General features: G+C 61.6%; 1 protein-coding gene across 1 annotated transcript in view; it reads right to left on the reverse strand.

Annotated features, from left to right (window-relative positions):
* SLC6A3 (solute carrier family 6 member 3) overlaps positions 1-15,501 on the reverse strand; it is a 42,924-nt gene that overhangs the window by 21,503 nt on the left and 5,920 nt on the right. Inside the window, 3 exon segments of the mRNA XM_053906849.1 lie at positions 553-687; positions 1,410-1,548; positions 8,988-9,219. Coding sequence (XP_053762824.1) covers positions 553-687; positions 1,410-1,548; positions 8,988-9,219 — 506 coding nt within the window.

Below are 15,501 nucleotides of genomic sequence, written 5' to 3' on the forward strand. Positions count from 1 at the left end.
GCTGGAGAAACGCACGGCCCACCGCAGACCTAGTTTCTGACGTGGCGTGACTTAGATGGCTCCCGTGTGCCACGGCACCATACGTGAGTCACCAACAAGGTCTGGCTTCCCCGGGAGGGGGCCTTGGTCCGTGCACACCGTGCTGAGCAGGGAGCCAGAGCTCGGGCTGCGTTCCAGGTGCGTGGCCACACTTGCTGGCACAGGCTGGGCAGAGGAAGCCGAGGGCCTCTGTCTGGGAGAGGGGTGGGCCACGCGGAAGGTGCCGGGTGGAAGCAGCCTTCTGTTGTGTTCCTGCAGAGACTGAGCAGGGGACCTGCTCCCCCAACTTTCTTATCGGGTCCATTCAGCTCCCTGCCGCGCCCGCAGGCCCCTCTGGCCTGACGGTGCACTCGGCGGGCGGGGCCCGGGGCCGGCGGACACAGCAGGGCAAGTAAGAGGCTCCGGCCCCGCTGCCGCCTTCGGGGTCCCTGCCCCAAAACGCGGGGGGAGCCCCGCGGCACGGAGCCTGCTAGCACGTGCGCACAGCGGGGCCACGAGCGAGGCCGTACTCACAGAAGACTCGCAGAGTCGGTGGAAGTCTACGCTCAGGTACGCTCGGATGCCGTCGACGGCCCCAGGGAGAGTGAGTCCTCGAAGAAGCAGGGCAAAGAGGACGGCGTACGGCATGGTGGCCGTGATCCACACAACCTGGGAGAGCAGAGTGCCACCAGGCGTCACCGGCCACCCCCCGGCAGGGCGGGCACGGCGTCTCCATGGTTGGTGGCCTCCGGATGGGAAACCCATCGTCCCAAACAGTCACAGGATGCCAGCTCAGCAAAGTCTCCCTGCAGCGCACCGTTAACGCCCTCTACCCTGTAACTTTCCCAGGGATTAAAATGGAACAGACCATTTGGCAGAGAAGGGACATTCCTCTTCTGCGTTTGGTCTGCAGCAGTGGGCGGGAGTGGCTGAGTCTCTGATGAGTGAGAGTGAATTTGCACTGGGTGTGCAAACGCACGCGTAGTCGGCGTGTAGCCGACCGACTCTGGGCTGGGAGACGGAGGGAGGAAAGGAACCCGTCTTCACCGAGAGGCTCCCGGGGGTTGGTATCCTACTCCATGCATACAGCAAGCGATGCATGTTTTGGTCAAAATTGCTTTGGGTGCCCAGATAACCACCAAAATATTTTCATCGGCAAAAACCAATTTATGTGTGCTTGCGTTCACGCTGGAAACACCCTGCCGTGAGTGCCTTTCTCTTGACGCCATTCCTTACCCACGGCCGCCTGTCCACCTGTCAACCTACCACAGCCACCTGTGCCCTCCCCGACGTACCACGGCCCACCTCTCCACTCCCCACCCCAACCGCGGCCCCCAAGTTCACTCCCCGAGCATGGCCGTGTGTCCTCTCCCTAGTGGGCAAGGCCTCACCTTCCCAGAAGTCTTCACTCCCTTCCACAAGCTAAAGTAGAGGAGGATGATGACCAGCACCAGGCAGGATGTGAGCTGCCACCGAGGGGGGCCCAAGTCGTCGATGCCACGGCTCTCGTGAAGGTGCAGCACGCCTCGCCTGGAGAGGGTGGGACAGGCGGGTGCTTCGGGGGTGCTGCCTCCCTACCCGGAACCGGAACCGGAAAGCTGAGCTTGCCCAGAGAACTCCCCGCCCCCAAGAGGCCTGGCGGAAATCCCCTGGCCCAATGGGACCGGAGACCCCACTCAGAAGGGTCAGGCCCACCAGCGCGGCTGGGGCGCGGGGCCCGGGCCCTCCAGGGCTGTATCTTGCCGGGAGCCCGCAGAAGCCCAGCCCCGACCTCTCGCGCTCAGCGCCCCCGCTTTGCGGAGCTGCAGAAACCAGAGGGAAGGTGCTCGGTGATGTGGTGCCCTGCGCGGTGGTCCAGGGCGCCCTCGGCAGAAACGAGACTGAGCTCGGGTCACACACACGCCTTCGCCGCTCTCTCAGGGGACGGCGGAACGGCTGGCAGCGCCCGCTCTCACGCTCCAGCTGCCTCGAGCAGGGTTCCGCGGGCAACGGACTCAGGACGACTCTGCTCCAGGCTTGCCCAGGAACCCGTCTCGTGGAGGGAACCCATCCTAAGGGCAGAACACGAGGCCACGAAGAAAGGCAGCGGGACTCGTGGCCCACGGAGCACTCCCTGGGGGCCGGTCTCTCCTTAGATCCCTGCGAACATCCGCGGGGGTCCCGGGTGCCTCTCTGCGCGGCATCCCCTTAGATCCCGTGCCCGTGTGCGAGGGTCCTGGGCACCTCTTAAGATGTTTTTCTTTTTTAATGTTTATTTATTCTTGAGAGAGACAGAGACAGAATGCGAGTGGGTTAGGAGCAGAGAGAGAGGGAGGCACAGAATCCGAAGCAGCTCCAGGCTCTGAGACGTCAGCGCAGAGCCCGACGCGGGGCTCGAACTCACAAACCGCGAGATCGTGACCTGAGCAGAAGTCGGACGCTCAACCGACTGAGCCACCCAGACGCCCCCCTGGGCGCCTCTTTACAGGCTTTCTCCTTAGATACACAGAACCCTTAGTTCCCGTGGCCACCTGTGGGGTCCTGGGCGCCTCCCTGCACCGTAGTCCCTTAGGTCCCCGTGACCGCCCGCGGGGAAGGCAGCGGCACCATCACATTCGCCGTGCACCCGCTGCCTGGCCTCGGCGGCCGGGATTTCGGGTTGACCCTGACGGCAGGCTGTGCCGCTGCTCCAGGAAGCGCAGGGGCCCCGTTATGAAAGGAGCCATCACTGCCCAGGTTTGCTGAGGTCCTAAGAGAAGAATCCCGATGCCCACGGTAGAAATCTGCGGACCCCAGAGCTTCCCACCAGCTATAGGCGTCCCGGAGCCATGGTGGAGGAATCCGGGCTTTCAGACTCCGGAATCACAGTTTCGTGGCGGGGGGAGGGGGTGACGGGCACGAACAGAGCCCAACTCGACACTCCCAGCTCCCTCAGCACCACCAAAGTGTCACATCAACCTCTCTCCTCTATGGAGTGCAGGCCACCCCTCACGTGACAGGAGCCCCCGACCCGACACACACACATGCTGTCTTCTGTGTGAGGTCCAGGAGTGGAGATCCCTGGGGCCAACAACGCTCGGGCAGCTGTGCCCTGCCCGTCCTGCCCTGAGTCCATCCTCCCCGGGGGCTGCCCTCCCCTGAGTCTGTCCTCCCCGGGGCCTCCTCTGGCAGCACGATTTCCAACGACTTCCTTCTCCTCTCCCTTCCCCGCAGCCCTGGCCCTGCCTGACGCCCCCGCGTCCTGGCCCCCCAGCCAGACCACTTCACCCGGGCCCTCTCCTCACCAACAGAAGTCTCTTTGGGACGACAGCACCGAGGGAGACCGCGTGGCCGAAGGCCCAGTCACACCTCGGCCTCCCTGCAAGGCCTCACACACGTGTACCAGTCTGCGACGTGGCAGACAATCGGAAGATGGACGAAGGACACCAAACGTGTGTTTGCAGACGACACCGGAGATGATGCAGGGCTGCCCCCCCCCCAGGAGAAGGCAAGGGATGAGGTGAGCCCAGTAACGCCCCAGCTTCCTGTCTGGCAGGGCGTCCCCGAGGCTGGAGCAGGTGTGTCCCAAGGACCGCAAGTGACGGCAGTGTCGATAAAGCTCGGGCGGCCGGAGGTCTGGGAAGGACGTGTCCCCGTGTCCACCAATTCACGGTGCAGGACCCAGGGGCTCCCACAGGCCAGGGCGGGGCACCTGTGGGTCACACGGGGAGCTCAGGGGAGGCCCCGAAGCGCCACACGGCAGTGCCCAGAACCACCGAGAGACAGCTTACGGACCGGCGTCAAGACGATAAAGCTCTCCCGCGAGCAAATTAACTTCCCGCCAGAACGCAACTAACAGTCCTTAAAGGAAGACGACAAAACCTAATGCAAAAGTCAAACTTACTACGTCCGACGTGGAAGAAGAAAATTAGCAGACACACAGGCGGAACACATGGCCTACAACCACAACACAAAACTTAAGTCGAGACGGGAAAAGGACTGGATGGAAGAGGTAAAATGATAACGTTCTTGGAAGAAAAGGGCAAGTCTTTGTGACCTTGGGTTTGGCAATGGGTTTTCTGATATGACATCAAAATCACAAGCGACAACGACAACATAGATAAACCGACTTCATCAAAACAAAAATTTTGTGCATCAAAGGACACTACTGACAGAGAAAAAGGTAACTCACAGAATGAGAAAATAGGTAAGCGAGTAACAACCAGAATATGGAAAGATTTGTATCTCGGTAACAAAATGACCCCAAACAATTCAATTTAAAGATGGGCAAAGTGAGGCTACATCAGACTAGGAAGTTTCTGCACAGCATAGGGAAACCACCAACAAAATGAAAAGTCACCTTTATCCGAAGAAGACGAAAACACTAACTCGAAAATATACTTGCACCCCTGTGTTCATTGTGCCAAGACAGAAAAACAACCCAAGTGTCCATCGACAAATGAACAAGAAAAATATGGTTCATCCATACAGTGGAATAGTGATCAGCCTTAAAAGGAAGGAAATGGATAGCTGCTACAGCAGGGATGGCCCTTGGGGACATCACGCTGAGTGAAATAAGCCAGACACGAGGACAAACGCTGAACGATTCTTCCTACATGAGGTCCCTACGGTCATCGAATTCATAGAGACAGAGCACAAGATAGTGGGCGCCAGGGGCTGGGGTGGGGGTGGGGAGGGAGTTAGTGTTTCACGGGGACAGAGCTTCAGTTTGGGAGAACGAGAAAGTCCTGGAGATGGGTGGTGGTGACAGCTGCACGGTGCTGTGACTGTGTAATGTTAAAACCGCACGCTTAGAACGGTTAAAGAGATGTATTTTGTTATGTATAGTTCACCACAATTTACGGAACTCCCCCCAGAAGAAGGCAACATGTTTCAGAAAAACTAAAGCAGAGAGAATTCGTTGCCAGCAAGTCTATGCTGTAGGACGTGTTAAAGGAAACCCTTCAGAAAGGAGGAAATGATGCCCAAATGGAAATCTGCATCTGCATAGGGCAGGGAGAGCACCAGAAACAGCGGATGTGCTCGTAAACGTGAAAGGTATTTTTCCACTTAGACGTACCCGAAATACAACGGACCGTTTAAAGCAAAAATAGTAGCGACATGTTGTGGAGTTTATAACAGATTGTGGAAACAAAATCTGTGACAATAAAGGGCAGGAGTGAGAAGGGGAGCACGTTGTTGTGAGGCTCCTAGTTTCCACGTGGGGTGGCACGACGCCATCTGAACGTAGACCGTGACGAGTTACAGATGTGGGTCATAAACCCGGTAAACAGCCACAGAAATTAAAACAAAGAGCCGCTACAGCTGATTAGCCAACGGTGTAACTCAAACGGAAGCCTAAGTGTTCATGAATTCAAAAGGAGGGACAAGTAGAGGAAACAGAACACAAAGAGATGGGACACACAGGAAAAACATGGAGACGAAAGACTTAAACCCGACCTCGTGGGTGATTATTGAACGGAAAGCCCTATGACGAGGCAGAGGTGGTTGTTCTGCAGAAACAGCAAGAACCATCTCAACGCCGCCTGCAGGAAACGCGCGCTCGCTATGACGTACGTGGGTTAAAAACACAGGATGGAAAAGGTGCCAGTGCAGACACGGCCCATCGGGGGCCGGGGAGGAACGCTGCTGCTGGACAAAGCTGCTCCAGGACGAGGAACGTGACCAAGGGGGACGTTTTATATGGAAATGGGTCCGCTCAAAGACTTGACACACACACACACACACACACACACACACACACACACACACACACTCTTCGCCACAGAGTCCCAGAAGCACAAGTCAAGCTGAAGCCGATGGAATCAAGACAAGGAGGCACATGCACAGCCCACATTCCCACAGCACGTCCCACAGCCGGTAGCACGGCAGACAGTGAGGACGCAGAAGACCCGGCGGGTGGCACAGGAGCTCACACGACCCGGGGGTGCAAGTCCCTTCCCAGCGACAGCAGGACTCACGTCCTGTGCCAGTGCACCCACAATACCCACCAGCGTAAACCACACGCTAGGCGCGAAAGGTCTCAGTAGAGTTTGGAACAATGAGGCTTTATACGTATATTATGTCACTGAATCAGAATTAAATCAGAAATCAAGAACAGAAGCGTATCTAGAAAACCTCCAAAATTTTCGACACTAAACGGGAACGCCTCCAAAATCTCCCATGAGTCAAAGAAGAAATTACCAGGCAGATCAGGGAATACTTGGAACCAAATGGAAGTGAAAACAGCACAAGGAGCTTTGGGGGAGCAGCTAAAGCCGTCTCCTAGAGGCAAACGTGTAAGTAGCTTTAAACGTACAGCTCTCTAGTAGGTGAAGGTGGTGTTGAGAAGCGTCTGTGGGACTCGGGGACGTTTAAAGTGGTTGGAGTTACACAAGCCTGTCTGGGGGCCTCCAAGCCCACAGGCGCAGTCCTGGCTCGGCCCTCATGGCCGTCCAGCGAGTCCCCTGCACGGTTTCTCAGCCCTGGGAGCCACAGCCACGAGCCTCTGGCTTCTGCTCCGAGCCTGCAGGGTCTCCTCGGGCACGCCCACCAGGGACTGAAACCGGGACCCTCGGCTGGCGCAGGGGCTGCTGAGGACAGCGGTTCTGGGGCTCCGCTTTCTTGGGGAAGATGTGACGAGAGTAACAGCACCATCAGTTTTCACTCTGGGGTCTCAGGAGGAGCCACGTGCTTGGCGGAGTCCTTTCCCCCGTGAGTCCGTCCACGCCTCCAAACAAAAGACAGGTGGCCCCCAATGGCGTCACCTGGCACCTTCCAGCCTCCGTGAGCTCTCCAAACTTCAAACTTGCACGGGTAGCCATCTCGAAATAGCGAGAGACGCCTCAGCACGCAACCTTAGTCCCCAATTTGTTGGTGTAGCGACGGGTTAGACCCAAGCCAGCACCGAGCGGGCTGAGCGTCCCTCAGCGTGGTGGGCCTGACCGCGGGGCCCCAGGTGCTCGCGCGCCACTGGGTCCTCATCTCCCCTTTCTGGTGCAGGGGGTCCCCTGCGGACCCCTTACCTCTGATCCCAGCCAAGCTGAGCCTGGGCCACAGGGGGAGGGCACACGCAGCCGGGGCCCGGCCCGTCAGCGTCACGTTTGGGAAACGGAGCAGTTAGCGAGCAGCGGCAAGCGACGGCAAACTCGACTCCTCCTTTTCTGGGCAATTCTCGCTTCCTCGTCGCACTGTGAGTCCCACCCACACATCAGATAAACTTCCCCCGCTCTCCTTTCTCACAGACGCGCCTGGCCGGCGTCTCTGGGGCAAGTCAAGAGGGACAGACAGACCTCTGAAACCAGCCGGCCACCCCGGAGAGCCGGCGGGGCTCACGGCCCCCCCGCTCCCCTCAACCCCCCGTTCACTCCCCTCCAGTCGCCAACCGCCACCGACGGCGTCCTAAAAACACAAGCAAGTCCCATGGCACACGGCGGTCACCCACCCTGACTGCTCTTCCTGGCCACGGTCCGGGGAGAACATCCTCCCGGCATCGCCCCAGACCGTCCCAACCCACCTGACCTGTCCCCGCCCCTCGAGGCCACTTTCCACGACAGAGATTCGGTCCCCGCTCGGGGCTCAGAATCCCAGAACAAAGCATTCGGAGTCTCAGTGTCCGAAACGCAGCTCAAATCCAGGACACCCACCTCCCTGCTGGCGGTGTCTCGGACGTCCGCGGGTCGGGTCTCCCGGCTGCCCGGAGGCGCTGTTTCTCTCCCCTGTGCCCGGGACGGGGCCCCTTTCTCCCAGGAAAGGCCTCCTCGAACCGTTCTGGGACAGAAATGGAGATCCTGGGGGGGGGGGGGGGGGGTGTCTGTCCACCTGCCCAGTCCCTGGGTCTTCTCGGAAGGACGGGGCTGACGCCTAGGCACCCAGACACTGTGTTTCTCAGCTCACGGTTTTCAACTCCACGCGTGTTTTGCAAACGTGCCTATTTGCTGGTGAAACCAGAGTTGTTTTATTTTCGTCGGTCGAAGTTCCTTTTGCTAAGTTGTGAGCAGACTCATTTCCACATAGAAACGTTAACAGAATACATGGAAGCGGGCAGCCGAGACTCAGTCCCCAGAAGAAACGTCCCACTGGCTGTGAAATTTTGGCGTCAGCGGGAAGCCCCCGGGATGCCCTGTGCTCATCTCCGGAAGAAGCTGCCTGTGGGGACGCTGGGGCAGCCTGAGCTACGCGGGGACCCGGGAGGGGCTCCCGGAGCCGCCAGCGCTAGAGCTCCACACGCCACCCGGCCCGCCCACGTTTACCAACGCATCTCTGGCACACCAGTCCGCCAAGGCCAGGTCGGCATCGCCCCGGCAGGGCGGCCTTGGGACACAGCGGGTCCTCGGCAAGTGTGTGCATTCTGAGGAGAAGCGATGTACCCATCGGGCCACTGACGGCCCTTCCAGGCTGGGTCGGGCCACGTGGGATGAGAGCGAGGCGGGCAGGAGCCGTGGCAGAAAGGACCCCGAGAAGAACAGATTCGGCCAGAGCGACGTGTCCGCAGGTGGTGGATGCCAAGTGGCGCGGAGGGCAGGGGCTGGAAGGGGGGGCACCGGGGAGCGCCACTGGACGTGGGGACCGAGGGCAGACTCGGACCAGAACTAATGTTGCGTTTGTACCGGGAACAGAACATCTCGGAAAAAGCAACAGTCAACGTGTTGAACAAGGCTGGAGACGAGTCCCGCACAGCGTGCAGGGGTGGCGGGGGGAGCGGACGAGGCAGAGCCCGGTGCCCCCGCCCCCCTGCCTTCCGTGCGCCGCCTCCGCCAGCCTCCCGCACCCACACCAAGGCTGCCGAGGACTCACCCCGCGAGAGCGTCGCTGGGCCACCAGAGGTGGGATTCGGCACGGCGCCCCCCGAGAGCCCACGGGCACGGGACGGGGGCGCAGCACAGGGCAAGGGCCCTCGGCACACCTCGCGGGCAGCAGCGCGGCCGGGGCGCCCGACCCCCCCGGGGCTCCCGCATCCCGCCCTGCCCAAGGCAGCCACGGAAGGGCCGTGTCCCCGGACCCCCACTTACTCGAAGTACTCGGTGGCGGGCGTGGTGTGGAGGGTGCGGTTGGGGCCGGGGCCCGAGCCGGGGCCGGCGGAGCGCGCGTCCACGCAGTCGGGGCTGTTCCACGTGTTGTTGCAGTGGACCCACGGCAGCTCCGCGGCGAAGGAGGAGAAGAAGTAGTGCAGCGCCCAGGCGATGATGACGTTGTAGAAAAAGCCCACGTACAGGGAGATGAGGATGACCGTGAAGCCCACGCCTAGGGCAGGGAGCACACACCGTCAGCGCGCACCGGGGGCTGGGAGCACACGCCGTCAGCGCGCGCCGGGGGCGGGAAGCACACGGCGTCAGGGCTGGGAGCACGCGACGTCAACACGCGCCTGGGCGGGGAACACATGACGTCAGCACGCGCCTGGGCGGGGAGCACACGGCGTCAGGGCGGGCGGGGGGGGCACACGGCGTCAGGGCGGGGAGCACATGGCGTCAGCACACGCCTGGGCAGGGAACACATGACGTCAGCACGCGCCTGGGCGGGGCACACGGCGTCAGCACACGCCTTGGGTAGGGAACACATGACGTCAGCACGCTCCTGGGTGGGGTCACACGGCGTCAGGGTGGGGAGCACGCGGCGTCAGCACGCGCCTGGGCAGGGAACACATGACGTCAGCACGCGCCTGGGCGGGGCACACGGCGTCAGCACACGCCTTGGGTAGGGAACACATGACGTCAGCACGCTCCTGGGTGGGGTCACACGGCGTCAGGGTGGGGAGCACGCGGCGTCAGCACGCGCCTGGGCAGGGAACACATGATGTCAGCACGCGCCTGGGCGGGGGCACCCGGCGTCAGCAGGCCCTCCCCTCCCCAGGCCGGCTCCTTGGACCTTGGACGCCCGGCAATTTTTCTAAGTACCAGAGACAACCAGTGAGCGCTCAGGACGGTGCCCAACCCCCCGAAACAGCCATGGCCATCTCTGTGCACCCAGAGACATGCAGGGTCACCAGGGCCACCCTGGCAGAACCAGGTACCCGCAGACAGTGTGACTAAGGGCCATCTGTGGCCATCCACTACCACTTGCGGCCGCTCAGCATCAACATGGTCATGCAGGGCCCCCAGGCCACACACAGCCATCAGAATCATCTAGTGCCACCCATCACAATGTAGGACCATCCGGGACACCCAGGAATGCAGAGCACCACCAAGACCCAGCAGAGACCACCCCAAACCATACAGGTCACCCAAGAATACCCGGTATCTTCCAGAGCCATCCAGGGCCACCAATGGCCATTAGATAACCAGGGTCCTCCACATCCACACACAGCTACCAAGAGCCACTCAGAGACATTTATGGCCACCCATGGCTGCTCACACCCCCTCAAGACGACCCAGGGCAAAGAGTCATCGGGGTTTATTCATAGGTACCCAGAGCCACCTGGAGTCACCCGGGGCCATGCATGAGCATCCAGAGTCTCCTGAGGCCACTGATGGCCTTTTCAAGTGACCTTTCCAGTGTCACGAAACCTGGCATCTGGGATCTGTCATCGAGGGGCTCCTGGCCCCTCGTGAACGAGGGCAGAGTGACAAGCGGTCTTTGGGGCTGTGCTGTCCTGACTCACGGCAGACGGGTCTGGCCTCCGCCCACTGGCCAAGGTGCCCTTGCTCAATGCCAGGCAAGGCCGCCCCGGTCCTGCTACGGCGGCTCCCTGCGGTAGGCCCCACGCACGGCTATTTTCCTTCCAGCTCTGCGTCTCGGCTTCGCAGGCAGCACTCGTGTGGACGAGAGCTCCGGCTTGCTTTACTAAAGTCTGTTTGGCTGCTACGTCCCCGTCCTGCCTGCTCGTGGCCGGGAGGGGGCAGGAGGGCGGGGAGCATGCCTTCGAGGTGGTGTTTATAGGAAGAGGCTTGGGTTGTCTTTTATGAACGGAACCCTGAGCAGAAGTAATTCAATGCTCAGGGCACTGCACCGAAGTCGCCTTCCTACCCCGGAAGCAGAAAGAGGCAGTAAAGTTCATTGGTGCACGTACATTAAACAGATCCCGTATCGGGAGGGCCCTAAAGTCAAACGGGCCCTGTTGTGCAAACCCTCTCGGAATACGGGTGCAGCAGCAGTGGTGACCACAACACAATCTTCTGTGCAAGGTCTTCTCCAACGTGGACTTGGTCAGCACTAAACCAAGCTATATTGCAATTCTGCTCCCTGGGTTCCCAGGAGAGAGGCCGGGCCACGGTTTACAGCGAATCTGCCCGGGCAGCCGTGCTGTGGGGAAGCCACGGTGCTGGGAAGCCGTGCTGTTTAGAAGAGCATCACAGAAGGTTCTCCCTGGCAGGGGGCCGACTGTGGATGCCTGACTTGAAACCATTCTGAGGTTAAAAGTGTGCAGCCTGACCCTTGGGGAAGTCAAGGGAGCCTCTGAACCAACCCGAAGCAGATCCAGATCCACCTTGCGAAGGAAGAGTTATCTTGGCCGCGGCCCTTCCTGCACCCGTGCCCCGCGCACAGCCCCCTTCCAAGCTAGGTTTCTCCACCTTCCTGCCAGCGTGACAAGGTCGCCGTGGGCCGATGTGGCTCCCAGAGCAAGAGGGCCTGCCCCGTGGCAGCCGGGCACCAGAGGCCCTCCCACATACGAGGGTCGCCTCCCCTGGGCGGCCCTCCAGGTGCCCACGTGCCTGGGCAGAGGGCCCAGTCCCCAGGAAGGTGGCTGTGAAGGTGGGCTATTTGTGGGGTCACTCCAAGTCTGTCCCAGGTGGACACAGCCTCACGAGCCCACGGGCTGGGCCACCATCACCACGCTCCCGTTCGTGTCACTTTGGGCCCCCTCCCGGCGGCTGCAGCGATGTTCCTCCTTGCAGGAGCCTCAAATAAAGCTGCACCTGACAGAACTCTTCTGTCGCGGATGGCGTAGGACAGCGTCCCCCAGCGGGCCCTGTCCTGAGTTCCCAGGAAAACATGGGAAACCCGCCCACTTCCGCCACCTCCCTCCTTCCCCCAGCCCCTCCTCCCCCCCAGCCCCTGCTCCCTCCCGCCCCTGCTCCCCCCCCAGCCCCTGCTCCCCCCAACCCCTTCTTCCCCCAGCCCCTTCTCCCTCCCGCCCCTGCTCCCCCCCCAGCCCCTGCTCCCCCAACCCCTTCTTCCCCCCAGCCCCTTCTCCCTCCCGCCCCTGCTCCCCCCTTGCCCCTGCTCCCCCCCAGCCCCTGCTCCCCCCTAGCCCCTGCTCCCTCCCGCCCCTGTTCCCCCCTAGCCCCTGCTCCCACCCCTGCTCCCCGCCCGCCACGCCCAGCCCTGGCTCCTGCTCAGTTCCTGCTCCTGGGACCCCGGGACTAACCGTGAATTCCAGCCACGGGTCTTAATGTCTGGTTTCTGAAGCTTCTGTTTTCCTCAGTACTTCTTTATGTTCACTTTATAAACTTTAGCCTTTACAGTTAACTGTGTGTATTTTATCTCGTTTTAAGCTACTTTAAATTCTTTTTAAAAAGAAGAGTTTGATGAATCACACCGAAAATATCACAACTGTCTCACACTCGGCAAAACAGGGTGCCGTGTCTCCAAAGCACCGGGAGGCAGGTCTGTGTCTGGCAGGTAACTGGGCCACCTAAGCGGGGGCATCCCGGTGGAGCCCACCCCCCACCCCAGAGAGAGACAGGGAGACAAAAAGAGAGACAGGAAGGGAGACGGGGCAGACGGAGAGAGATGAGAGACAGAGAGACAGGGGGAGAGAGAGAGTCCACCCACAGGGGCCACGCAGCCCCAGCACGGCCCTCCGCACGGATGGGTGTCCAGAACTGGACAGAAGGTGTCTTGGGCTGCACGCAGTGTGGACGTGGGGCTGTGGGGCAGAGGGAAATCTGAAGGAAGCGGTGTCTGCCCGGGGGTGCTCCGGGCCGGAGGGAGGTGAGACGCCCCACATCTGGGCTCCCCTTCTCCCTGAGGGTGCTGGAGCTCCTGCTACCGGGCTCACGTTTTCCTATTAACCCCTCCGTTGGATTAAGTCGTCCTAACGGGCGCCTGGGGGGCTCAGTCTGCAAGTGCCCGACTTTGGCTCAGGTCATGATCTCCCCGTCTGTGGGTTCGAGCCCCGCGTCGGGCTCTGTGCTGGCAGCTCGGGCCTGGAGCCTGCTTCGGACTCTGTGCCTCCCCCTCTCTCTGACCCTCCCCTGCTCGCACTCTCTCTCCCTCTCTCTCAAAAATAAATAAACATCAAAAATTTTAAAAAAGAAGGATTAAGTCGTCCTTTGAGATCTTCGGGAATCAGTCACTACTGACGCTTTATAAACTGCAATATAAAAACCTATCTATGTTGGCAGCTTCTCTGGAGAGCTTCCTTCCCCTGGCAGGACATACAGATGCAGGGCGGTGGGTGCTCGGGGGTCCGGGCGGGAGCGGGGGGCCCCGGCTTGGGGCACGTGAGAAGCAGACACGCTGCAGACGCACAGGGCCGCTGCCCGCAAAGCCAACAAGGCAGCCGGCAGCGGGAGGCCACCCCCGCCCCGCACTGCCCCCCGGGGGTCACCCGAGGACGCACGGACAGCACTGACCACGGCGCTGGCGGTGCGTGGGCCGGGGAGATGGGCCGCTCCGGCCGCGTCCACGCCGCGCCCGCTCGGAGACGCCGCGGCGTCTGCTCTCGGCGCCGGCGCCAGCTGCTTCCCCCGCCACATCCCTCCATCGGGGCTTCACGGAGGAAGAGACCAGCGTCCGGCCTCTGGTGTGGCCCCGCAGAGGGGACGCCCAGGCCCGGCACCAGAAGCCACAGCCGCGGGCCTCGTTCTGAGGTTGTGGGGTGGGGGGGAGTGGCAGGCCTCTCCTGAGTTCTGTCTGGGGGACCCACCGGTCACGTAGCGGAGGGACAAGCTGCTACCATCCCCAAGCTCGGCAAGCGGGCCATTGAGAAGGAAACCCGCACAGCGCCAGAGGGGACATCGGGCCGGGCCAGTCCCCGTGCTTCCGCTGCCGGGCGGGGCGGTGCCCCCGGAGCCCCGGCCACACGGCCGCGCGCCGTCCTCGCTCCTCGGGCCCCGGCAGCTGCCATCACTGACCACGACCCACCGGCCCATCCTCGCGCGTCCCGGAGACCAGGGGGGCTTCCGTCCTCCCGCAAACACACCGACTTTTCAAGGATTTCTCGGGAAGTCCTTGGACTGATCTCTCAGCAGCCGTTCTCGTGATGAAACCCGGCAGCGCGCCCGCATCTCCCCACGAATCCTCCCCGAGCCACGGGCTCCGCAGGCGCCGTGTGGCCTGGAGGCCGCGCTCAGGGGGAGACGGCCGGGACTCAATCCCACGCTGCCCCCGGCCAGGGGACATCATCCTTGGTGCCCGAGTCTCCGGGATGGGGACAACACAGAGGGCCCTTCCCTGGGCTTCTCACAAAGGTGGAGGGAGGCGACTGCGGAGGACCTGGCTGCCAGGCACCCTACCTCGGCTCAGTACCAGGCGCCCCTGCCTCGTGGCGCCCTGGCATCTCAGCAGGAGACTGCAGGGAGGGCCCAGCACAAAACTAGATCCCTAGATACACACAGGTGGCCCGCTAGAGAATAGAAAGTGAAATAGATGGAGATAGATGGGGGACAGGGGGTGGGGGGGGGGGTGGGAGATGGGGGATGGGGGATGGGGGACAGGGGGGTGGGGGGGCGGGAGATGGGGGATGGCAGGATGGGGGACAGGGGACTGGGGGGACAGGGGATGGGCGGATGGGGGGATGGGGGGCAGGGGACGGGGGCACAGGGGACTGGGGGGATGGGGGACGGGGGGCAGGGGATGGGGGGACAGGGGATGGGGGATGGGGGACAGGGGATGGGGGGGGCGGGAGATTGGGGATGGGGGGGACAGGGGATGGGGGACAGGGGATGGGGGGGAAGGGGATGGGGGTACAGGGGATGGGGGATGGGGGACAGGGGAGGGGGGACGGGGGGATGGGGTATGGGCGGATGGGGGGTCAGGGAACCAGGGGATGGGGGATAGGGGATGTGGGACAGGGATGGGGGATGCACAAGTGGGGGGACGGGTGATGGAGGGATGGGGGATGGGGGAGAGGGGGACAGGGGATGGGAGGATGGGGGACACGGGACAGAGGGATGGGGGAAGGGAGATGGGTGGATGGGGGGACGGGGGGATGGGAGACAGGGGATGGGGGATGGGGGATGGGTGACAGAGGGACAGGGGATGGGGGGACAGGGGGACAGGGGGATGGGGGACAGGGGGATGGGGGACAGGGGATGGAAGAAGGATGACAGGCAGATGACAGGCGGTTGATACATAACGGATGACAGGTGGATAGATACTGGACGGTAGGTGATAGGTGGTTGACAGTTAGACAGACGGACACAGTTGACAGATCACGTGATGAGTTGAATTGCGTCCCCTCCAAAATTCGCTTGCTGAATTTCTAGGCCCCGGTACGCCACGGTGTGACCTTATTTGGAGGCAGGGTCTTCACAGAGGTAATCAAGGGAAGTTGAGGCTGTGAGGGTGGGCCCCAGTCCCGTGTGACCGACGTCCTTAGAGTTATAGAGACGCGTGTGGGGGAGGTCTGGAGCAGACTGTCCC

The sequence above is a fragment of the Panthera pardus genome, unplaced genomic scaffold (genome assembly GCF_024362965.1).
Source record: "Panthera pardus isolate Hobbes unplaced genomic scaffold, ASM2436296v1 HiC_scaffold_2, whole genome shotgun sequence".
NCBI classification, from domain to species: Eukaryota; Metazoa; Chordata; class Mammalia; order Carnivora; family Felidae; genus Panthera; species Panthera pardus.